The sequence below is a fragment of the Rhincodon typus genome, chromosome 14 (assembly GCF_021869965.1).
Source record: "Rhincodon typus isolate 14 chromosome 14, sRhiTyp1.1, whole genome shotgun sequence".
NCBI classification, from domain to species: Eukaryota; Metazoa; Chordata; class Chondrichthyes; order Orectolobiformes; family Rhincodontidae; genus Rhincodon; species Rhincodon typus.
In genome coordinates this window covers 26,332,661-26,357,414 of record NC_063345.1, presented here as the reverse complement: position 1 = coordinate 26,357,414, position 24,754 = coordinate 26,332,661, and the positions used below count along the sequence as shown (strand labels likewise).

Genomic DNA, 24,754 nt, shown 5'->3' with positions numbered 1-24,754 from the left:
AATAAATTAACTGTTCCAACATAGTAACATCCCATAAACACACCCTTGGCAAAGGCAAATTCAGTGAAACAGATTATCTCACATGCAATTCTAGCACCAGGAAGAGAATCTCATGTTTTAGCTGTAACAGCAAGAGGAATAGGTGCTTCCACATCCAGCTTCAAGATCCCAGCAACTGCTGCAGGCTAAAATTAAAAATCTTGGTTCAACGGGAGTTTGACCCTACCCATTCAGGCTTCTTCTGTTGTTCCAACTTTAAAAAAAAACCCAAGGCCCCACAAGCTGTTTACTTTATTGGCTTTGAGCAGACTGCTCTCTGTCTCAACCTTTCTTCATTAAAAAAAGGACAAAATACACTTCTTAAAGGAATCACATCGTCACACTAGGTATGGGCAATAAATATTGACCCAGCTAGCAAACCCCATATCCCCTGAATGAGTTAAAAAACACACAGGTTATCAAGGATAGATGAGGACGTGGAATTCAAAACACAATTAGATCCACTGTGATCTTATTGAAAGGTGGAGAAACTATAAGGTACGAATGGCCTATTTAAATTCCTATTTCATGTGTCTGTGTGTTATGTTCGGAATACATAGTTGAACTGCCATTGGAATTTCATGAGTCACTAGTAAACCAAATAGTCACTCAATTATGAAGCGGGGACTTCTGTTCCTGAGAATAAAATTGTGAGAGGTGCTTGTTTTGAACAATGAATGTCTTCATTTATGGGGCTCAGAACTAGTAACAATCAACAGTGTTACAAATGCATTACATACTAATGATCATAAAGAAAATACATTTCTAGCTGTTTGAAAAGCTTGAATGGAACTGAACCAGTGAATTATGGTGTAGGCAAATTGTTTTATTTTGAGTTAGTGTATTTTCTTAATTTTTTTATTTCATTTCAGGTAGAAGTGAAAACATAAAACTCAATTTGTGTTTAAATAAGGAAGAGTGAGGTGGGACAGGGAAGATCTAAAGTTGTTGCTACCAAGACCCATTGTTCAAATGAGCAGTTTGGATTCACTTTTTGATTGTTCATGCAAATCCTTCAGCAATGAGATTTAATGCTCATAGTTGTGGTGTTCTGCAAACTGATGAATTACTAGATGATGAAATGGACAGTTTTGTGATAGTAACTCCTTTGGAATTCTGTATTTTGCAAAAAAAAACCATTGTCAAGTTGTAGATTAATTGTTATTTCAACTGCAAATCAGGTCATTTCATCAGATTTGAAATAATCAAACATTACTTATTGTTGATGGAAATAGCTCCTAAAAATCAGTAGTAGGTGTATTTTGGATCAAGAGGTGGATACTATATGGTTGACACTGCTGTACTTTGTTTGATAATTGTTGCCTGATAGCTGAGGTATCTCAGGATAGGTTCTTCTATCTTACTATCTACAACTGTAAAACACACTGTGGTCTGCAGAGCCCTTTGGTTTCAGCTGTTCCTTGGTTGCCAGTGTGGTTAAGAGATATATTTTAATCTTGTAGTTCCATTAAGGTAAACATACATTTGTCACATGGAATGATGACTTTCTCCATGGATGGATAGATTTTGTCAGACAAATCATAACTGGTCTTTTACTTGTATCATTTATTTCTGTGTAAACACTGTTTGCAGCTTGAGACGAATTTTTGGATACCAGCTGCAGCAATTACATCAGGTGTAGAAAACCAAAGGAGTACTACAATAGCATCACATTATTGCCCAGATGGCAAAGCTAAAAATTAGCCCTTATAAATTGTCAACGACAGATGTTCAAGTGCAACTGTTGCACTGCTCATATAATTTCTAACACCTTACATACAACCTGGCTGCAGCATTGCTCAGTGGAATTGAGTGATTGACTGACATAGACAATACAATGCTAAGTTTTTCAGCAGGATGGCTTCCAGAATCATCAACTGGCATCAACATAAATCCATATTGGTCTTTACAGCTTTGTATCAAAGCAAGCAATCACTATGTATCTGCACAGCAGTTGTTTGATTGGAAATAGGGTATAATTATGCCTTTCTTCTCACTTGAAAATGCTACCTTTAATTGGTAGTTTTCACAATGTCCCTGTAATTAAATAGCTGAATTGGCAGTAAAATGGGAACTGTTAGTAACCTTGGACAGAAGACTGGAAATTTCATTTTATGTTATTTGGAGCTAAGGGACTGTGGATTGTATTGCCCTTTTTATGGAATCCATCATCCTGTATGAGACTCAAATCTTAAAATATTGAGCATTTCAAGAATACTTCACCTACTGAATTTATTCTCTCTGTTAAGTCATATACAATTTGTACTTGTAGACTCTTCTGAATTTAATTTTCAGAAAGACACCTAACAAGGAAATGTAGTTCAATAGTTCTCACTGAAAACTGTGAGAATAATGTACATTTCTTGAGTGTAAAAGAATTGCTGCCAGTACTTATGTTCATTCTATATTCATGTTGGCATCCAAGCCTTTTAACTAACTAGATCATTAACCTGGGGTTCTAGATTACTAGTGAAGTGACTACGCTACTGCCTTCCTCACACTTGTGGGAGATCAGTCAGCTTCACATGCTCAGGAAATAGAAATCACATCTAGAGTGAGATCCAACCTGAGTGAGTATATAATCCAGGCATTTTGTAGACAGTGTGGGAATTTGGTGCAGAGGTGAAGAGGTGTTTTTTTGCTTGCTTTTTTGGTTCATAGATTGTAAAGCCTTTTTAACAGGATAAATTGAAGTCCAGGATTGGATGACCCAGCACAAAGCAAAGAGCAACATCACAGGAAAATCACAAGTTTATTGGTTGATGATAGCTGCTAATGTGACTGTCTATTACAGGTTACTTTCATCAAAGGTAAATATGGGGGAATATTTACAGATAACAAACTAAAAGGCTAGTGGGAAATCTTTAAAAAACAAATTAAGAACTAAATGAATAAATTGGAGACGCAGGGATGAGCAATATAGCCCTGCATGAGGTGGGAGCTGTTGCACCCCACTGTGGTTCATAGTGACCACATCTGTAGCAACTGTTGGTTGTTTGAGGAACTCCGGCTCAGAACTGGAGTCTGAGTTTTGAACTCTGCTACACATCAGGGAATGGGAGAGAGTTACCTGGATGCTGTGTATCAGGAGGCAGTCACACCCCTGAGATTAACTACCTTGAATTCAGTGAGTGGTCAGGGACAGGAGGGTGTGACCACAAGCAAGGCAGGTTCAGGATTCCAGAAGGTAGTGCTGAAGAAGCCTCAGCCCTTAAGCTTATCTAACAGATTTGAGATTCTTTCTCCCTGTGTGGCTGAGAGCAGGGGCTACAGATACAGGATAGTATAATCAGAGGAATTGACACTGTTCTCTGTGGCCAGGATTGAGAGTTCCAAAGACTGCAGTGCCCGGGTTCAGGTTATTTCCCCTGGACTGCAGAGGAACTTGGAGTGGAAGGGGAAAGATCCAGCTGTCGTGATCCATGTAGGTACCAATGATATAGGCAGAAAGAGGAAACATATTCTGTTGAGGGAATATGAGCAGCTAGGGGCCAAATTAAAAAGCAGAACCAAAAAGGTAATAATCTCCAGATTACTACTTGAGCCACGAGCTAATTAGCACTGGGTCAATAAGATGAAAGAGGTAAATAAGTGGCTCAAAGATTGGTGTTGGAGAAATGGGTTTGAATTCATGGGACATTGGGGCAATTACTGGCGAAGGAAGGAGCTGTTCTGATGGGTTGGGTTCCATCTAAATCATGTTGGGACCAGAGTCCTGGCACTGCAAAACTTGGGCTTTAAACTAAACAGTGGGGGGAGTTGGTTCAGTTACATGGAAAATTAAAAAAAAAAATCAAAGGTAAAGGAGAAGGTAGGATTGCACGTTAGTGATGAGATTTATACTTATCAGAAAATAAAAGGAAGGGACAGAATGTGTGAATGTCATATTGTATCAAGGAACCGTAAAAGTGTAGGGAAATTTGATAAAAGAACAAACTTAAATGTTTTGTTTCTTAATGCACGAAGCACCTAGAATGATGACTGATGGCGGAAATCGAGGTAAATGAATATGATCCTATAGCTGTTACTGAAAGGTTTAAGCAGGTAATTCAAGACTCTCAGCCAAAATATATCCCAGGAAGGAGGAAAGATACTAGGAGAAGATTAAACCAACTATGGCTAACCAAGGAAGTTAAGGAGAGCATTAAGTTGAAAAAAAAAGTATATAGAGACCAAAGTCAGTGATAGGCCAGAAAACTGGGATAAATTCAGAACCCAGCAAAGAAAGACTAAAAAGATAATGAAGACTGAAAAAAAATCTATGAGGGCAAACTAATGATGAATATAAAACTGAAAGTAACAGCTCCTTTAAATATATAAAAAGGAAGAGGGAAGTCAAAGTGAACATATATCCCTTAGAAAATGAATCTGGGAAGTTGGTCATGGGGAACAAGGAAGTAGCAGAGGAGTTAAACAGATACTTTTCATCAATCTTTATGGTGGAAGATACTTTAAACATTCCATTAATATTAAAGAATATGAAGGAGGAATTAAGTACCACCACTGTCACTAGAGAGACAGTATTTGACAAACTAATAGGGGTCAAACAGCTAAGTCACTGGTCCTGATGACTGACAAGAAGTGGTAACTATAAACTGATTAGCCTAACATCTATTGTTGAAAAAGTATGGGAATCAATTATTAGAGAAATAATAGCAGAATATTTGGAAAATCATAATTCAGTCAAGCAGAGACAGCTAGATGAAGAGATCATGTCTGAATAATTTAATCAAGCAAGTCTCAACCAGACTGGATACAGGGGAACCAGTAGATGCATTGTACTAGGCTTCCAAAAGGCATTCAACAAGATGTCTCACAAAAAGCTAAGTCATAACATAAGAGCCATGGTATGGGAGGTAGTAAATTGGCACAAATAGAGAATTAGCTCATAGGCAGGAAACAGCGAATGGGATGTAGTGTTCTTTACAGGCGGAATGGTGGTTCAGTGGTTAGCACTACTACCTCACAGCACCAGGTTCGATTCCAGCGTTGGGCAATTGTTTGTGTGGAGTTTGCACATTCTCTGTGTCTGCATGGGTTCCTCCCACAGTCCAAATGTGCAGGTTAGATGGATTGGCAATGCTAAATTGCCCATAGTGTCCAGGGATATGCATGCAAGGTGCATTAGCCATGGGAAATGTGAGGTTACAGGGATAGGGTGAAGAGGGATTATCTGAATGGTATGCTCTTTTGAGGGTTGATGTGACTCAATGGGTTGAATGGCTTGCTTCCACACTATAGGGATTCTATTATTGCATTGGTGACCTGTGACCAGTGGGTCACAGCACTGACAAGGGTCAGCGCTGGGACCACACTGTTTACAATATGTATTAATAACTTGGAGGAAGGAAGTGAATGTAATGTAGCCAAATTTGCCGATAAAATAGGTGGAAAGATGGATTGCCAGAGGGATACAAACAGTTTACAGAGATACTGATAGGTTAAGTAAGTGGGCAAAAAGTTGGCAAATGGAGTATTGTGTGGGAAAATATGAATAACTGGGAGAAAAAAAAACAGAATATTATTTAAGTGGAGAAAAACTGCAGAAAGCTGCAACACAAAGGGACTTGGGGTACTTGTGCATTAACCACAGAAAGCTGGCAGGCAGATGCAGCAGGTAATAAAGAAGGCTGATGGAACGTTGGCCCTTGTTTCAAGGGGGTTGGAGTAAAAGAGTAGGGAAGTCTGACTGCAAATGTACAAAGTGGTGAGGCCACGTCTGGGGTACTGCAGCAGTTCTAGTCCCCTTATTTAAGGAAAGAAATTTCCTTGAAAGCAGTTCAGCGAAGGTTAACTAAAATAATCTCGGATATGGAGAGACTGTCTTATAAGCAGAGGCTAAACAGGTTGGGATGTTACTGGAGTTTATAAGAATGAGAGGCGATCTCATTGGAACATACAGGATTCTTAAGGGGCTTAACAGGGTAAATGCTGAGAGGATGTTTCCTCTCATGGGAGTATCTAGGACCAGAGAGCTCAGTGTCAGAATAAAAGGGCGCCAATTTAAGACTGAGGTGAGGAGGAATTTCTTCTCTCAGAGAGTTGAGTTTCTTTGGAATTCCTTGCTACAGAGAGCTGTGGGGATACAGTCCTTGTGTATATTTAAGGCTGAGATAGATTCTTGATCAGTGCAGGAATGAAGGTTTACTGGAAAAGGACAAGAAAATTAATGTGGGGAATGTTGGATCAGCAACGATCCTATTGAATGGCGGAGTAGGCTCGAGGGGCCGAATGGCCTGCTCCTATTTCTTGTGGTCCTTTAAGGCTGATAAGAGAGCAGTACGCTTTCCAACTGATCCCTCTCATTATGCAGCATCTGAATCTCTGCTGTTACCACAGTCTTTTCAATTCCTTCATTAGGCCACTCTCTCTTGTAGTCCCAAACCTACCTTGCCATCCCTAATAGCCTGGCCTGCCTCCATTCCAACAGCTGCACCATTTCTTTCTCTGGAGGAGTGAGGATGGCCCTGGAAGGCAGTCCTCCTCTGTTTCTGCATATTTGCTGAACAATATGAGTTCTTCTCTCCTACAAGCGCATGCATTCCCGTTGTTAGTCACCATCAAAAGATGGTAGCAGCCTGACTGTTCAATGTGGTGATACAGGCAGCCTGACTGTTCAATGTGGTGATACAGGCAAGCCTCCTGCATACAATCAATCACTGGCTGTACAGCCTGGGCATTTTCACTGACAGATTGGAGAACCCTGTCTCTTAACTTTTATTCTCCCTCAGACACATTCAAAGACCTCAGAATAAACTTCACTCACCTTACTAGAATTCATCAGGTCGCTGATCTCTTTTCATCAACCAGGCAATGTTGACACCAGTCTGCTTGTTCTGCCTTGCCTGTCTGCTCCTGCCTATGTCAAGGAATAGGACTTCCCTCTGCTTTCTGACAGCCTTGGGAACACCTAGATGTTTAATCAAGCTTCAAACATTTCTTCCACCCACACAGCCACCAGGACACTTCCCCTGTTCCCTTCAGAGCTGCTTCATATCATATCCACTTGCCCAACTTGTAAAGAAGTGACTGATATTGCAGAACCCACTCCGGTTCAGGTGCCTGCCCTTAATCAAGCCTTGATACTATGACATCATACATGAAGCCCTGGGTCACCACAGCCTTCTGGTCCCACTTGCAGGAGGTGATGTCTCTAACTGAAAACCAGCCCGAGCAGACAGCCAAGACAAATGCAGTTACGGGATTGATCAAGTGGGTAGGTGTAACATCAAGGCCCGCAAGAACTCACCTATTTTAGAGATTGGAACTTATTACATTTACTGACCATCAGCCTTCAGATTGCTGAAGTCACAGAGCAGGATCGATTACTTCTGTTTGAGTAAAATTATGCGCAATCTCGATATTATCCTCTTTGAAGCTGTGCCATGAAAGCTATTTAATTTTGCATCTGATTCCAACCTGACAATAAAAGGATATTCTACTCTATGCTTGATTAAAGATTCATGAGCTTGCAAGAAACAAATGGCTGACGCAAAAGGCTGAATCGAAACTCCTGAAAATGTATAGATTCAGGTCACATCAGAGGCAAGATAATTTGAACGGAAACGGAACTCAACCAGTTCCGGTCTTAACCAAAGTAAGAACTAGATGTGGGGAACCAAATAGTTTATAAGAATTTGCTTGGTCGTTTCAATACTAAAATAGGTTGCAGACTTACAGTCATTCCATTTTTAACTGCAGCTGACCTGGTTTCCTGGGCCTCTGGGAAACTTGACAGTTTAATGGAGGCAAGAGTGGCTTAATCTATGAGGTAAGTGACTTCACAGCACTGCTTATAGGCCAGGAACTAAGTGCTACAAAGGCCCAACAAGCTAACACTAAACTGTCTGCTTCCCTTTCCTGCTTTCCAGTGAACTACAATGCCCTCCACCCCATGATCACCTTCCAATCCTTAAGCCTTTATTGTGATTGTGCTGCACTGAATCCTATCACCACTCACCCTGTGCTCACACTCTTTGCGCCCCGCTGTGTGATCAGGAACCTACATTTAGCCTCAATATCCCCTCAGCCACATCTGGTCCTGCATCTATGATCAGGACCTGCCTAGAGACTCCCCAATACGCTCTTAGGCTTTGACCTTGTGAATATGATTTCCAGCCAGAAAGACCTTCATCCTGTCAATCAGGCTGTCTGTGTGCAGAAGCCTTGCAGAATTTTTTTTTAAAAGCAGCTCTGCAGTTAAATTCCAAAGACCTTTTGGGAGACCTAATCCTCAGTGCCCTTTTTCTACGATCAGAAATTTTGGAAGTATCAATCTTGCCCTCTGCTCATTTTCATGATGTTGATAATCATTCATTATTTATGTCAATACAGTACATGCCATTGATAATAGCATGAGCTGCTGTTAGTGACAAATGATTGGAATAGATTTTTCGACAGTAGAAACAAAAATCCTGTGAAGGTTGAAGCATAGATGTGAGAGCTAAGGCACCAGAGAAACTGTGTTTAAGCTAAATCCCATTTCCTGAATCTTTTCTGTATTTTATATTTTAATTGAGTGGAAAGTCTTATAGAAAATATATCTCAAACATCTTGAAATTGTATTGTACAATATTAATAATTAGCAATAACGGTATTAATAAATTTGAATGTCTTTGCTTTGTATGCTATTTTAAAAAGCTGCAAACCAAATGGACAACTGCACATAGCAATTGATTGCTTAAACAATTTTAATTTAATGTATGTTACAATTGCAACCTTGCAACACATATTGCAACATTTCCTGAGTTAAATGTAAATGATAGTTAACAGTTCATATACAAACAACCTAGTAACTAACATCAGACTGCTGAACTCAAACGAGTTAATTCATAGATCATGGAATCCCTACAATGTGGAAACAGGCCCTTCGGTTCAACAAGTCCACATTGACCCTCAGAACATCCCACCGAGACACATCCGCCTATAGCCCACCTAATCCACACAATGCTAAACACTATGGGCAATTTAGCATGGCCAATCCACCTAACCTGCACATCTTTGGACTGTGGGAGGAAACCCACACAGGCACGGGGAGAATGTACAAACTCCACACAGACAGTCACCTGAGGGTGGAATCAAACTCAGGCTCCTGGCCCTGGGAGGCAGCAGTGCTAACCACTGAGCCACTGTGCCGCCCCAATTGATTGTAAATTTCCCATCATAACTGTTTTATTTTCCAGTCATCTACAGGAACTAAGTTCGTCTGAAATTATGCATTTGTATAAGTCAGTTATGCTATATATCTTTGCACTGGCAGTATCTCTTGTTATAATTTCAGTGTGAAATGGCCAAATCACATTTAAAGATGTATCATGAAACACCTCCAGGTAGTGCCATGTCTGTATGTTACTGCAGTTGGCTTGATTTAAAAGTAAAACATTTGGACGACCTGAAATCTTTGAAAACTCTTGGTGAGTGAAGGTACAGATCAATGGCAGGAATGCAAACCAGAATCACTACTGTAGTTCAGATCTGTTTGCTCCACATTAGTCTAAAACAAGTCTCAAGCATTATGATCCCTGATCAGACCTACAAGTTTAGTTGAGTTCTGGTAAGGGACCAATAGCTTTTATTTAAACAAAACAGATGTTTGGGATCTCAGATCACTACTGATAGAATAAAGCCACAAAACTGCATTGGTTTTGGGGTTAAACACAATACCCTGCACAGTAAACTACAGATACAATCAAGAATTTGTTTGCAGCCTCACCCAGATGTCAATAATCACTGTAAACCACAAAAATCTTGTTAATACTTGGATTTTCCTCCCAGGGGTATTCACTCTTCACTCAAAGACTCCATTTTTTAACACCCTCCAATTTCGCTCTGTGTAGACACTTGCTCATTTCCTGGTGCTTCAATCTTATCTTTCGGGCTGCGTTCCAACATTAACTCCCTGGCTGAATTGCAATCCATTCTCATCTCTCCTAAGGCCTCCCATAGCCTTACTTACATGGACCCTCCATGCAGCGTCAACACACTGCCTGAGACTTCTTTCTTGGTTAGTTGCCTCTTGGTGGCCTCCTTCTGATGTCTTAGGAGATTTCTCCCTTCTCCTTGAATTCTATTACCTTTGATGGTTTGTTACTTTCTTCTGGTCTTTTTATCCTTTTTACACAACGCTGGGACCGTTCTCGTTACTTCCCACTCTCAGGGCTCCTGCATTGTATCTCCAGTGGTATCTTTTCCTGGTTATCATTTTCAGAATTCTTCAACTGCCTCTGGCTAACTCTGGAACGAGGTACTCATGACCTTGGAACACTAGAGCCACCTTGGAACCATCTTGGAACCAGCCTCTGGATCCACCAGGCTTCCCCTTTTTTTAAGGCTCAAAGTGGCTTTGATGACTCCTGTCTTTTTCACGCGATCTATGCCTAAATCTTATTATTGACATCCATTTTGCTGTATAGAGGAGATCTCTGTAGCTTTTCAGCTCTGATCAACTGCCAAAACACTGTCATATTCTTTTCTGGATGTCACTTTTTTTAAGAGTGTCTTGCATTTCCCAGAAAACAAATGCAAATGTGATTTTTATCTGTGCTGAGTGTTTGACAATTTGCTGCCACTATAGACAAGGACCAGAGGCCAAGATTGTAAAGAAGGAAAACAGAAAACCAACAGCAGGAGACAACAGTGGGAAACTGAAACCCTGAAAAAGAGAAGTAGAAGACTGGGATCTTCTGAAAGACACTGGAAGTTTGAGAGTGGAATGAGAGACTGAAGAAGATCTTAAATCTGGAAGAGGTTTGTGATGCCAGTCAGTACTGATTGGGCAGGAATATGGGATCATGGCGGCCATGCTCCCCAGAATGAGCTACTGTATTAGCCATTTCAATGTTTCACATATAAAACAAGATAAAAACTTCAAATGGCAATTAAAGACTTAAACATATTGTCTAATATACGAGCATATGACACATTTTTCATTATAATTTAACTGAAGCTATGTGTAAGACTAAATTCCCATTGTTCTTTTTATAGCCTCATAGTTACTTTGAACAGTTTTTCTTTGTTTCTGATTTCAGAATTTTTGCAAATTATTTTATAGAGTGAATCTTTTAACCATTAACAAGGTAGCCTGAAATATCCCAACCGTTCTACTTTTAAGGTGTGACCTACTCTCTACTGAATTTGTAACACAGAACAATGCTAGACGGTTGAATATTTTACAGGGTGAAGACCATACCTTTAACGTGCTGGCAGCAGTTCCAGGATACTCTCTCTGATCTAGCTTTGTCCACCTCTGCATAAATTTTTGCACCATTGGATTGTCATAATTCACAAGCTGGAAGCCAGTGACATTGACTCCTGTCTCAATAAATTTATCAAGTACGAGATCAGAGAAGCCCTGCAATGAACAAAGAAGACAGGCACAATTCAACCACTGAAACAAAGTACCATCTTACATAATCTTGATGAATTATTTTCTCACACAATGCCTTATTCATTTTTTTTAAAAAGTATGATGTCTTGACTCTCTGGATGCCTTCTGCAGGTGAAAGTATTATGTGACGTACTTGCATAGATAAAAACTTCTGGGTTTGATCCCTAGCTACTGCACAGTTTGTTGGATTTCATCCTCCGTCGGAGACTTTAGCACGCAGGAGAACATAGTCAGTCAGGATTTCTTTCTAAACTTCCTGCCCAGGAATGTGTTGTGCAGTTCATATCTGTGAACTTTGGTTTAGGATAAAACTTCACTCAACTGTGATGCTTCTCAGCGATCAAATAACCTAAAAATCCCTGTGTCCTAATAACTGAATTCTGCAACTTGACAGTTGAAAAGAATGGACTCATATGCCAGATGAATAACAATTGACATTTGCACCATATCTGTTTTGTAGTGGACGTTGTGGTTAGAATATTTGTCTCGTGCTGGAATGTGATTCACACATTTGAGAATCCTGAAGTGTGTGTTTGTAGCTACCATGCACTTTTGGAAGTTGCTAGTTGCCAAAGACAATGGAAAAGAAAACTGTAAAATAGGCTTTTGATTTACCATTGACCCTATTACATTACTTCCTAAGACAAATTTAGTCCCTATAGCTCAGGGTCTAACTGCTTCTAGAACAATCCCCAACTATTTGAATAAAAACCGAAAGAACTGCGGAATGCTGTAAATCAGTAACAAAAACAGAGGTTGCTGGAAAAGCTCAGCAGGTCTGGCAACATCTGTGTAGAAAAAATCAGAGTTAACGTCTCGGGTCTGGTGAGCCCCCACCTCAGAACTATTTGCCTCATCTCACAGTGAGTCAGAGGAGAGGCAGATAATGACTCCAGACACAAGACATAGATAGGTTAGGAGAATGGAAAAACAAGTGGCAGATGAACTTTAATGCAGAGGATTGTGACATGATGCATTTTGGCAGGTGAGATAATATGGATTTAATGACACAGTTTTAAAGACTGCAAGAACAGAGGGACCTGAGGGTTCATGTGAAAAGATCTTTGAAGGTGGCAGGACATATTCAGCAAGGAATTAGCAAAGCATAAAGGATCTTTAGTTTCACTAGGCATTTTCAGTTATTGAGATGCAATTTCTCAAACAAATTGTCTTGAAGAACAATACATGCAACATTATGCTCACCATGTAAATGAATCATTTGACAGGGTTAGTGATGAATGAGAAGTACGGTAAAATGCACAGTAAAGACAGCATCATGCAGATTGGTAGCACTGTTCTGCATTACACTTGCTGCTGTGAAGAAAGAGCTTCACAAGCAGCAGTTGAAAGCTAAGCTTCACAATGATTTATCAAATAAAAACTCAGACCTGTTTTTGTAGCAACTAATCAATTCAAAGTTGTCTTTAGGACTGATTTTGGCAACACACAGTCAGTTTTGACATGTGGCAAAGCTGTGTACTTTGCTGTCCAATTAGTAAAATCTGCACTGTTTTGATTTGCTACATTACCTCAGCTACTGTTGGTGTTCAGGCAATATTGTACCAGAGGCAATGCACTATTCTTTCCTAGTTTAAGAAAGAAAGCGTAGTCATTTGCAAGTACCACATGCATGATTGAGCTGAGAAGGTTCAACCAATAACTGACAAAATATCAATCGTGAAATATCTGCAGTGCAATAAACTAGATAGGATTTCTTCAGGCCTGATTAAAAATCCTTACTGGGATTCCTATACTGTACAGCAGGAGTGATCAAAATAAAAATACAGAAAACATTTATTCGCAAATGTCTATTTCTATAGATTTTTCTGAGTTGCCCAGTGAATTGTGAAATTGCCCACCGTAGTCATCTTAGGAATTATGAAGCAGGATGCATTTTCTCGGATAATTTCAGGATGCAGTTAAACTGTGATTTATTTTTACACTGAAACACTTTTCATTTTGTAATGATGAGAAAATGCCTTCAGAGGAAAAACCCTGATATATCTGCATTTACTGGAGGTTATCTAATTCTGAACTGAGCATCACACTGGGCCAAGTTAGAATTGAACAGTGCTTAGATTTGTTTTCCTTGTTTTGTTCAACTTCAGATGTTTGGAGGTGCTGATATGTCTCCCCTCAGTCTTGTGATGCTTAAAATTTATTGCCAGGATAGAACTTTGTGCACCTCTAAGAATTTGAAGGGGTCTCTCATGACGGTCAGAATGTAATTTGCAACCAGTGCAATTAGTGTTTTGTCTAATTTTTATTTGTCCTGTGCAGTCCCTTTAAGATTGCACTATAGTTGGAAATGCACACATCTTGAAGGAAGCATTGTCTTTTGGTCTCCTGCATGGCACATTGCCAATGGCTTTGCAGTAGTGCGACAGGGTTAGCATTAGAGTAAGCACAATTTACAGGGAGCATGCAGTGTTGCTCAGGTTGCTCTCTGGGCTTCACTGGTTGCAAATTTTTCATTGCAACTGTTTATTTCAGATTGGTCAAATGGCACTAGCCAAACGTCAGAAGCAATTTTCTGGCATTGCACCACTTGCTTATTACCTTAGTTTTACACAAAAACAGAGCAATGGAAAATTAAATTGACTTGTGCAAGGTGACGAGGCAATGTGAAAGAACAAGCAAAATAAAGTGATGGTAAATGATTCAAAAATGAAGAAGAACTAAACAGAGAGCAAATTTGAAAATGATTCATAAGAATGAAGTTGAAAAATTGGTTTTAATTCTCTCAATCCTAGCAGAAAATGTATGTGGTGCTCAGGAAAAGATGGAGCATGGTCTTTCTTTTAAATGGGACATGGCTGTCATTGGTGAAGCTAGCATGAATGGTACATTCTTAATCGCCTTTGAGAAGGTGGTGAAACTCGTCCTTGAACCACTGTGGCCAGCTTGGTGTAGGTACACATGGTAGTGATAAATAGAGAGTTTCAGGATTTTGATCCAGTGATGAAGAAGACATGGACACATAGTTCCAAGTCATGATGGTGTATGAGTTAGAGGGAACTTGCAGCTATTTGTGTTTTCATGTGTATATTACCCTTGTTCTTCTAAGTGGAAGAGATTGCACATTTTGGAGGTGCTACTGAAGAAACCTTAGCAAGTTGCTGCAGTGCATCTTATACATGATACACATTGCAGCTATTGTACATCAGTGGTTGAGGATGTGAATATTTAAAGTGGTGGACTGACTGGCAATGACTGCTTTGTCCTGGGTGGAGTCAAGTTCTTTTGTGTGATTTGAGTTGCACTCATCCAGTTAAATGGAAAATATTCCACCACACTTCTAACTTATGGTTTGTCGATGGTCATCAAGTTTTAGAGAGTGGAGAGGTGAGTCATTCATCACAGAATAAACAACCTCTGACCTACCCTTGTATCAACAGTATTTATGTGTCTGTTCCAGTTTTGCTTCGAGTCAATGGTGACTCTCCCCATGATGTTATTGGTGGGCAATTCATTGGTGATAATGTCAATGAACGTCCAAGTGTAGGTGGTTAGTTTCTCTTGTGATATCGTTATGGTCTGATACTTGTGTGGCATGAATGGCACTTGTCACTTACAAGTTCAGGTATGAATTGGTTCAGGTGTTACTGAAGGTGGGAATGGACTACTTTATTATTTTATGAGATGTTAATTTAACAATTTCCACTTTCTTGTTCCAAAACATCTCCTCTTCACCATGTTCACACAATTTCCCTACAACCCTTCCATCATGAAGATGGCCTTAGGGTTCTCCATTCTTTCTTGAATGGAAGTACAAACAAACTCTATCCACCACCACTGTCCTCTGCCAGGTTGAACTTGTTTGAACAATCAACAAACCCTCCTTCAACTCCATTCACCTCCTTCAAATGGAGGTGTTGCAATAGGTACCCTCATGAGTCCTATTATGCCAGGCTTTTGCTTGTTCTTTCACATTGTCTCGTCACTGTGCTTGTTCCAGTCCTACCCAAGCACCTCTTTTTCCATTACACTGATGACTGTACAGATGATATTTCTGAATCTACCCTTGGAACATTTCATCAACTGTGTTTTTCAATTTCCATCCCTCTCTCATCTTCATATAGCCCAATTTCAACTCTTCCTTTTCCTTTCTCAATTTTTCTATCCCAATTTCTTGGGAATTCAAATGTTCATTGTAAGCCCACCTGCTCCTGTAGTCACCTTAACTACACTTCCATATAATCTGCTTCCTATAAAGAATCCATTTCACTCTCCTAGTTTCTTTATTTCCGTTGCATCTGTTCTGATGATTTAATCTTTCATATTTATGCTTCTGATATGTCTTAATTTTCCACAATCGTGGACTCAACTCCATTGTGGTTAAGAAGTCCCTCAGTTTCACATAACCCATTACCTGCAGTTCTTCTCTCAGCCCTCCCAGAATTACACCAGGTACATTTTCCCTCAGGGTTCAAATTATATTTTAAATCATATGAGGAGGGTCCTCTTATGATTTCTTGAAGTCCACCTTTTCACTTTTTGGGTTTCCAGGGCTTCTTTTTCAGTCTCACTAATTCCTTAATTAGGTGTGCACGCACTTTATAACAACACCTCTGCATTTGTGACTATATCATGGGAGTCTGACATCACATGAGAAGCAGAATTAGAATTCATCAGTATCCTCAGTTCATCACTGCTCAATTTAAAGCAAAAAAATCACAAGGATATTAATTTTCTAGAAACCATGGTATTTAAATCCACACAAAAGAGCTGATATAAGTTAGCAAAGGTTTTAATAAAAAAACATAACTGACACATTTCTATACACAAAAGGGAATCACCCTAAACATGCTTTCCATGACTAAACTCACAACTAAATCAATGCATATTTATCTCTAACAGAGCACAGCATATAAAGTAATTTATTGTATGTTAAACACTTTGAGATGTGATAACACGTAGAAGCAAATTGTTATGAAATAAAACAATTCAATATTAAATTATATAATTGACCCAATGTTCAATAGAATATCAATTACATTTTCCCCCATGTAGTGGCTCCTGACCTGAACTTTAACCTAAACACTCTATGTTAATTGCAAGGAATTCATTACCTCAGTTTTGCTGTTCAGAGTTAGATGAATATTTCTTTGTTAAAAATTGCAACTCTTCATTAAAACCTAGTTTGTTAAAACTGTTTGTTCCCCTTTGAAGCTTCATTCTCCCCTTTGTCATACCCCTTCAACCATTTCAGGTTCTCATTTCTCATTTCATACACCCACTCCTCATAACAGCCTCTCATTCCCCTTTCCATCTCCTCTCTACCATTTGGAAGTCCTCTCCCCAGCTGCAGCTTCTCTTCCTATTTTGCAGGTCCTCACTCCCCAGTCCATGCCCCCAACATGTGCAGTCCCTCTGATCACAGCGCAGCCTCTCTCCATCCTTTGCAGAGTCTTTTATCTCCTCTCCCCCTACCCACAGCTGAGGCTTCTGTGTCCCCTCTTCGCAATCTCACCTCCCGATTAAGGTCATCAGTTTCTGAGAGTGCACCTCTCCAGAAAGCAACAGAAAAGTCTCACAATTAAACAATGTAGCACTCCACAGCAAGATAAGGGAGTTCTGTCAGGTCTATTAATTTACAGTTTTTCTTCCGGGAGGTGGGGGACAGTTGGGGGGACAAACAGCCATGTGTTGCAGACTGTGTCCCTCGCCCTGTAAGTTCAGCCCCTTGTCTTTCAATTAGGGAATTTCCAAACATCTGGACTCAACATTTGAATTCATCAATTTTAGGCGATAACCTCTGTCCTCATTTTGTCTCCTTTCCCTTTGCTTGATTAGATTTTTGCTTGTATTTCTCTTGTTTTTGCTTCTGCAATGGCAGCTATTCATCTTTTTGCCATGAACACTGTCTTTGGAAGCATGGTTCGTTTCTTTATCTTGTCTCAGTGCCAATCTCTTTGGCCTTGCAATGCCAGCTTCTTTTGTCCTTTAAACATTTCTATCTTCCACACTGTAACAGATCTCACCTGTGTTCTTTTTCCACTTCCCTTCATATTTTAAAATTTATTACATTTCTAACTCAAAAGACATGGATATGAACATTAACTCTGTTTCTTTCTCCATAGCTGCTCAGCATTTCAATCATTTTCTGTTCTATTTATGATTGTCAGAAACCAAAGTATTTTGTTTTATGAGCTATAACATAGTTTTGTTCAGAGTGAATTTCTCCCTACTCTTTCCTCATTCTGATGATGTGTCCCATGTATCTCCATTGCACTAATGCAATTTTCCATATATCTCACAGCACCCAGCCTTTGAGCTTACAACCTTTGGTCTCAATGCTTAATGGTTAATATCAGTTAGGTATTGTGGACCAATATTCATTTGGCAATGGATAGCGAGTGACTAAATTAATTTCAATTGGATCCACGTGGGCAGCAAATCCTGAGTTTGAGTTGGATGCAAACTTAGAGTTAAAAGATCAATTTCTAACTCATACATCACTTAGCCATCCTTTTATAGATTCAATCAACACAAAGAAAGCACTTACCAGAGTAGCCAACATGTAGTGGTAGCCTCGGATGTTTTTACCAACATTTACCGCCTATCCACAAAAGAAAAGAATAATCTGTGAAAATGTTTGAACAAATCAGCTCTTTAAGGTCTACTCAGAGTGAAAATGAATTGCACTGTAAATGTTTGAGTCAATGCAGGGAGACAGGGATCTCATTCTGGTGACTCAGTGTTGGACAGAATCCTCCATAGCTATTTCTTTGCTGAGAACTAACTCCAAAACTGAACATTGTACTTCAGACGAGATTTGACCAAAGGTCTGCAACTATTGCATAATTTCCTCAATTTGGCATTAAAAAGCTATACAATTCATTTTTAATATGTTTTATTTTTGAGTCTGTGCACTAGTTTTAAATGATTTACTTACACGCTGTTGGTTGAAAGGTTCTGTCTCCTACTGAATAATCAGAGACGTAGAAAATATATTTGTTTTCACCACCTGCTTATGTCGGCCTGTCTCTCCGTTTTATTCATTTGGCCTTTCTACATAACTGGCCAGCAATCCTCACAGTTCCTTGCCTCGTACCGTGAAGAAAATATTCTGATTAATTTCTAATGAATCAAAAGCAGATGGTCCCACTCTGAACACATCAAGCTTCAGCTGCCATAGGTTTGTCCCATTCAGTCTATTTCCCCTTGTAATTTACTTCCACATTTCACCAGGTATCTTACCTTAGTGTGATCTACAAATTTGGATTTACAATTTTATGGCGAACAAGGGACAATGCATACAGAGTTAGCAGTGGGATAGCTTGTGCCCAAACTACCCAGGTATTTAATCAATTGCTAAATTCAGGAGGCCCTTTTTATTGGGTATCTGAGGCAGACAATCTGAACAAGTAAGTTGCCTAAAAATGAAATGAAGGGTTGAATCATTTTGAAGGATTCCTCCTCAGTAAATTAATGAATGCCAAATGGGACCAGCACCTGCCGTGTTCTGCTTGAAACTTATTGACCCTTTTGGTCACCAATTAAAGATCCTCTTTGTTAAGGTTTGCCTGTAAAAATCTTTTCTGTGGCACCAGGAGGAGCAATCGTCTTCCCAATCATTGTGCTGACCTTGCCACCTCAACTTCCTCCTGGAACTTATCATCAGACAGCTGTCAGTAACACAAATGGTTTGACACTCAGTACAATCTGCCTATGAATATACAAAAGGGTAAATTCCTCATGAGGCCCAAGGACCAATTTCAAGTTAGTATCAGGCCTCTTTGTCTAGGCATGCCCAGATTATAGTTCATCCCTCTTTTCCCTCATCCATGTCATTAATTCTGTGTTGTGAAAAATGTTGGACTTTGTACAGATGTCTTGCCATGTCCAACCAGAATATGTATTGTCTATCCTAACCCTCCATCTTCTAACTTTCTGACCAATTATCAATACATGACACCAGGCTTTCTCTGATTTTGCGTACTTTCACTTTTACTAATAATCTCCTGTATTGAAAGTCCTCTGAAAATCCGTCAAGACAGCATCCACTATGTTAGAAACTATCCCAAATTATGCACTAGATTAATTCTTGATTTACCACCCTCCCAACCCCCATCCCACCCACCCCATGAAATTTGTTGGCAGCCTGCAGTATGGTACATGGCCTTTCAGACTGGTTTTCTCATTTTGAAATACAAATACAGTGGGAAAGCAGGAGTGGACAGGGGAAGTTTGAGTTACAAAATAATGTTTCCATAGAAGTCTTTCTCCAAAATTTAGAATTAGTTCACCTTTTCAATCTTTCCAATATCTATAAGGTTCTGGTTCCTGCTGTGTAGTCAGAGATTTAGAATGTAAACCTTCTGTTACCACTGCTTTATCTTTCTCCCCCTACTTTAATCTATGAGCCTGACTATGTTGTTGCTGGTAAATGGTTACCACTTCGAATCTATCAGCTTCTAAAAAAAAATCACCTATTTCTTTGTTCTTTTCTTCATTCATTACCCTCAACTGTTTAAAAGTAACAACCCAACCCCTTTCCCGTGATGCTTGAATAGCGTGCTTGCATTTTCCTTAACATTCAGTCTTTACTGTCAAATTGAAGGGTTATCTATTAATCATAATTTTTACCCAATTAATTTATAGCACGTGTCCTCAGGAGTGTAACTTTTACTAGATGCATGGAAGAAAAATGTCCATATTTCTATGGAATATAATTTCTCATGAATGTAGCTCAACATAAATCAGCATACATCAATTGGGATAAATTTAACAGGAAGGCATGACAAAGTTTCATGTAAGATCAATGACGGCATCAAAAGATTGTGCTGCTATATTCTGGTACTGAAAACCATCTTGGGATTTTAATTACGCCTGCAACAAAAATCTGGCTAATGGTGCTGCCTCAAATTTAAAAGCAACATCATAAACCAGATTGCCTCCTATTACAAAGCTTGCCTTTTCACTCATTTTTATGTGAAATGTCAGTGGACTTCTACCACTTTTCTATTACCTGAAGAACTAACTATCTTATTAGGATGTTTTAATCAGGCAATAGAAGTTATCAATTCAAGTGAAGCAGTGAGTAAAAGCTAGCCTGATTATAGAGAATGTATAGAGAGAATAATTTTTATTTTTACAGCTGCAGTGAAAAGCAAAGGAGTAGTAAATGTAAGTAACACTTAAGACCATGGCTATAAACCTTGTGAGCTGACCTTCAAAACTACATTATTCAATTGAGCTTACAATCTTTCACAACCAGCACCACCAACACTAATGCTATTAGAGTGATCCTCTTATAATGTGTATATGAGGCAGCAACTCAAAGAGAGCAGGATTACAGCATTCTTGCTGAGTAAATTCGACATTATCAGTAGGTAGTCTGCTGGGGATGTGAGGATGGATGTGGCTTTGCATTAGAACAGAAAGTCTACTGTTGCATTACCAGCACTGGGTTTAACAGGATCACAATGCCACCACAATGAATACAAAATAATTCTTTCTGTTAAAAATAAAGGTACTACACAAACAGCAATTACCTGATCCAGAATAGCATTTAGTCTGTTTAGTTCACAGTCTATTAAATATCTTCTTTCTTGTCTTTTGTCCATTTCCTCAAAGATTCTTCTATATTCCATCACATCAGTGATGCTTCCAACTGATTTTGCTGTAACTTGCCAGTTATTCTGAACGGCAGCTTCCATGATTACCTGAAGGATGGAATATCCTGACAAAAGAAAAGAAACATAAATTTAAGAATGAAGCACTGAATTATTTCCGAAGACGGATTTTATAGAAGTTTATTATTTGGTATTTCGCAACGCTTTCCAGTTGTATCCTTTGAGCAGGTCGAAGCTGAGGAACCCAATCTCGCAGAACATTTTTGTTTACAATGTCAAATGCTCCAGGTTTTGTTGAAGAGCTTTACTCCAGATTTGTGCTGCACATCACTGACCCAAAAATCTTGCTGGTCAAAATGAGAGCTTTGTAATGGAAAGCAAACCTAAGACTTTCCACTGGATTTGAGTTCAGAGACATGTATCATCTAGGCATAAGTTAATTACGTGCTTAACAGAATGCAGAAATTTGGGCATAAGCAAGTTGCGCTCTTAACTTTTTTATGTGTGAGTCTCCTTCACCTTTTACAGCTGTCCATCAAACCGCTCAGACTGAACGAGTTTCCACCTATAAAAATGGCCATCTCTGCACCTCTGACAGGAAACTATCTTTCATTTATGCTTAATAAAAACTGAAAGAACTGCGGATGCTGTAAATCAGAACTGAGTTCTGAGGAAGGGTCACTGGACCCGAAACGTTAACTCTCTTTTTTCCTTCACAGATGCTGCCAGACTTGCTGAGCTTTTCCAGCAATTTTGTTTTTGTTTCATTTATGCTTGTCCAGAGAGTTTTACCAATTTATGTTCTGGTTCCTTGTTAAAAGATCAGCACTGGACAACCTCAATTCTTCTCTACCTGAATGTCATCTTTATTTTCTGTTTGTGGCAAAAGTGTTGTGGCACATAGGAAGGCCATTTGGCCCATCATGCCTGTACCGGCACATGAAATTACTTAGTGACAATCTCCTGCTTTATTCCCACACTGTATCTATCCAATAATGATCCAATTCCCTCCTGAATGTCTCAATGTTGGAATACTCAGACCAGTAATTAAAGCATAGAGCTAAATTTCATGCTTTTTTACAGCTTGTTGCAGTTTGCTTTGAATTTTTTAAAGGGATACTTACCGCAGGGGGCAGTGAGATTTATCAAGTTTCTTATCAAATGCATCTCATTAACTCACCTCAGTGCTGTCCCTCACTCCTGATTCCATCCCCATCTTACCAGGAGTCATTCCCAGAATAATTCACCATTCAGCAGCTATCTGCTAAAACATTTGCACCCTTTGCTACTGCACCATGTTTAAAAGCTAGCTGTGCACCTAGAAAACACTGTCAGTCCAGAGCTGTCCTGCATGTTCCCTGACATTTGGCTCACAACATGTGGGCACTTTGTGGGCAGGGACCCAAAGTTCCTGCTGGATGGGTGACGTACAGGTGAGTGCAATACGGGTCAGTGCAGTCTCAGCCATCTGGAGAAATGCCAAGCACCCTAAGAAGGTGGTCAATGACCTAATGCATTCCACCAGCATAAGTGCCACAATCTTCTCTCTGATACCTCACACTCATTCTATCTCTGCTACTGTTCCCACATCCCACCAAGGCTCATGCTCTACACTCTCACTAATATCTCCTACATCTTTCCTCACTCACTCTCATCCACCTCAACCCCTGACACTACTCTCATTGCATACCCTCTACGCTGCCTACTCACTTGCTAGGTACACCTCTCCACCTTCATCAAAAATACCAGCTGTGCCACACACTTTCAACTCCCGTAATACCTTCCGCTCTCTCTCGTTCCAGGAGGCAAACAGCCCACAATGGGGCATCAAAGAAAAGATGGGTAGTGGGCTGCCCGAAATTCAGCCCTTCTCTCCTTATATGAGAGAATCCTGACTCTGAATGCCCCGATTGGCTGACTGATTGTGTTTAAGGCCCTGAATTGATATTGGAGACTGCCCATGACTTAATGTACCTGCTCTGATTTCCATGTTGAGAATTTTCTACATCCAGCTTGTTTGTCGTGTTCAATAAGGTGGGAAGCCTAATATTAATGAGGTGAGGTGTGTCATTAATAAGGTGTTTAATAAGCTATAATCTGCCTTAATTGGAAACTGTTGCTGTTTGGTGAGAAACTTGTCACACTGCTTGGAAAAAGCATACAAATGCAATGAGATGCTCCCGATGTTGAGATTGGCCTCACACGACGTGTCATCCAATTCTGAAACATATTTCAGCTCAGCCCATGTCATGCAGAATCCTACAGGATTCAACCCATAGTTTTGTTTTCAATCTGGATTGCTATGAATAAAGTGCATCTTCTCATTGTTCCACTGAGTTATTAAGATTGCTTTCAAGTTAATAGCTCTTTAAAAGAAAATAATAGCATGTACAAGCTCTTGACATTCTTTATTAAAGTACGGCTCTACCTCTCACATTTTGTGATTTTCCAGGCACGCACATACCAATAATAATAATTTATGCGATTATAATGCAAGCAGCTCCCAGAACTATTAAATGTGAGTACAACTGTATGATACTAATATTAGAGTAAATATGTGATAATTATAAAACAGAGTACAGACAGCTAAAACTGCAATCCTGTAACAATAAATTAATGGTAATTGCAGCCTACACCCAGCAATGATATGATACACTGAATATTACCAGTGCAATTGAATTCAGAGATCAAATTTAACATTCTATTGCTATCCCATTCATCAATTCCTTCGCTATTCCAAACCAATGCGGACACTCTTCCCCCTCCAATACCCATCTGCAAATTTAACAATTCATTAAGATCACTATAGCAGTCATCCTCTCCTTATCAGAAACAAAGGATAACATCTTCTCAGAGTGGCATTTGCAAGGAGTTAAATCCCCTAAAAATCAGATCAGATTAAGATCCCCACACAATTTAGCTGTCCTATGTGTTTCACCCAACTAGGTTCTGAGGTGAAAAGGAAATTCCCTTAGATCTGGTCAAGACTGTAAGACCTGATTCAAGCTTTAATTCTGTATTTAAAGAGCTAGGGCACCAGTTCCCCGACTGGTAAGCGACTCACCAGGCTGTCCAAAGTGAGTGCACTGTGGGAAGGACTACTGAGTGAAACTGACAAGCTGAAAGCCTTTCAAACAGTTACAGTGAAGAGCTTCAGCCATAGTCAGGGTACTGTTCAAAGCACTTACCTTCTCAGTGCTATTGCTGTTTGAGAGGTGATAGTCACTGCAGTGCTGACGTGATCTGACGTACAGACTATATGTGCCAATGACTGGCTGATTGAATAAAATAACACGTTTCCCTGGCTATTCATACTAGACAGAGTACAGATTGACCTCAACCAGCCTATGTTTGAAAAACTGCAAAAAAACCAGGTCTACTGTTAAATGTGAATCCGTAATTGAACCACACTGGCTGAACAACTTCGAGTGTGCTAATAGCTACACTAACAGCCAATTTCAGTTAATCAGTCAAGTTTGTAATATGGCTCATTTCCACTTTCTAGATTTGGCATGTATTCATGCAACAACCTGTTCTATGCAAATAAAATGAATGTGTGTAATCCTTGCACCTATTCAGATTATGCGATGCCTGTGATTCTCCATTGCTTTCTCCATGTGAATGCCTTTCTTAATCAGTCAACCTGCCAGCCAGTCAGTACAACTTTTGCCTTTGGTGTAAATTGTTGTCCTTGTTTTCAATTTGGCATTCTTGCATTTATCCTGATGACAGCAATTTGAAAATCTTT

At 39.5% G+C, this 24,754-nt stretch overlaps 1 protein-coding gene across 2 annotated transcripts in view; it reads right to left on the bottom strand.

Moving 5' to 3' along the window:
• LOC109914397 (glutamate receptor 3-like) overlaps nt 1-24,754 on the bottom strand; it is a 341,630-nt gene that overhangs the window by 167,150 nt on the left and 149,726 nt on the right. For both annotated transcript variants that reach the window (XM_048605151.1, XM_048605152.1), the window contains exons 4-6: nt 20,926-21,113; nt 17,934-17,987; nt 11,228-11,389 (exon numbers count right to left, since the gene is read on the bottom strand). In XM_048605151.1, coding sequence (XP_048461108.1) covers nt 11,228-11,389; nt 17,934-17,987; nt 20,926-21,113 — 404 coding nt within the window. The remainder of the gene's footprint in view (nt 1-11,227; nt 11,390-17,933; nt 17,988-20,925; nt 21,114-24,754) is intronic.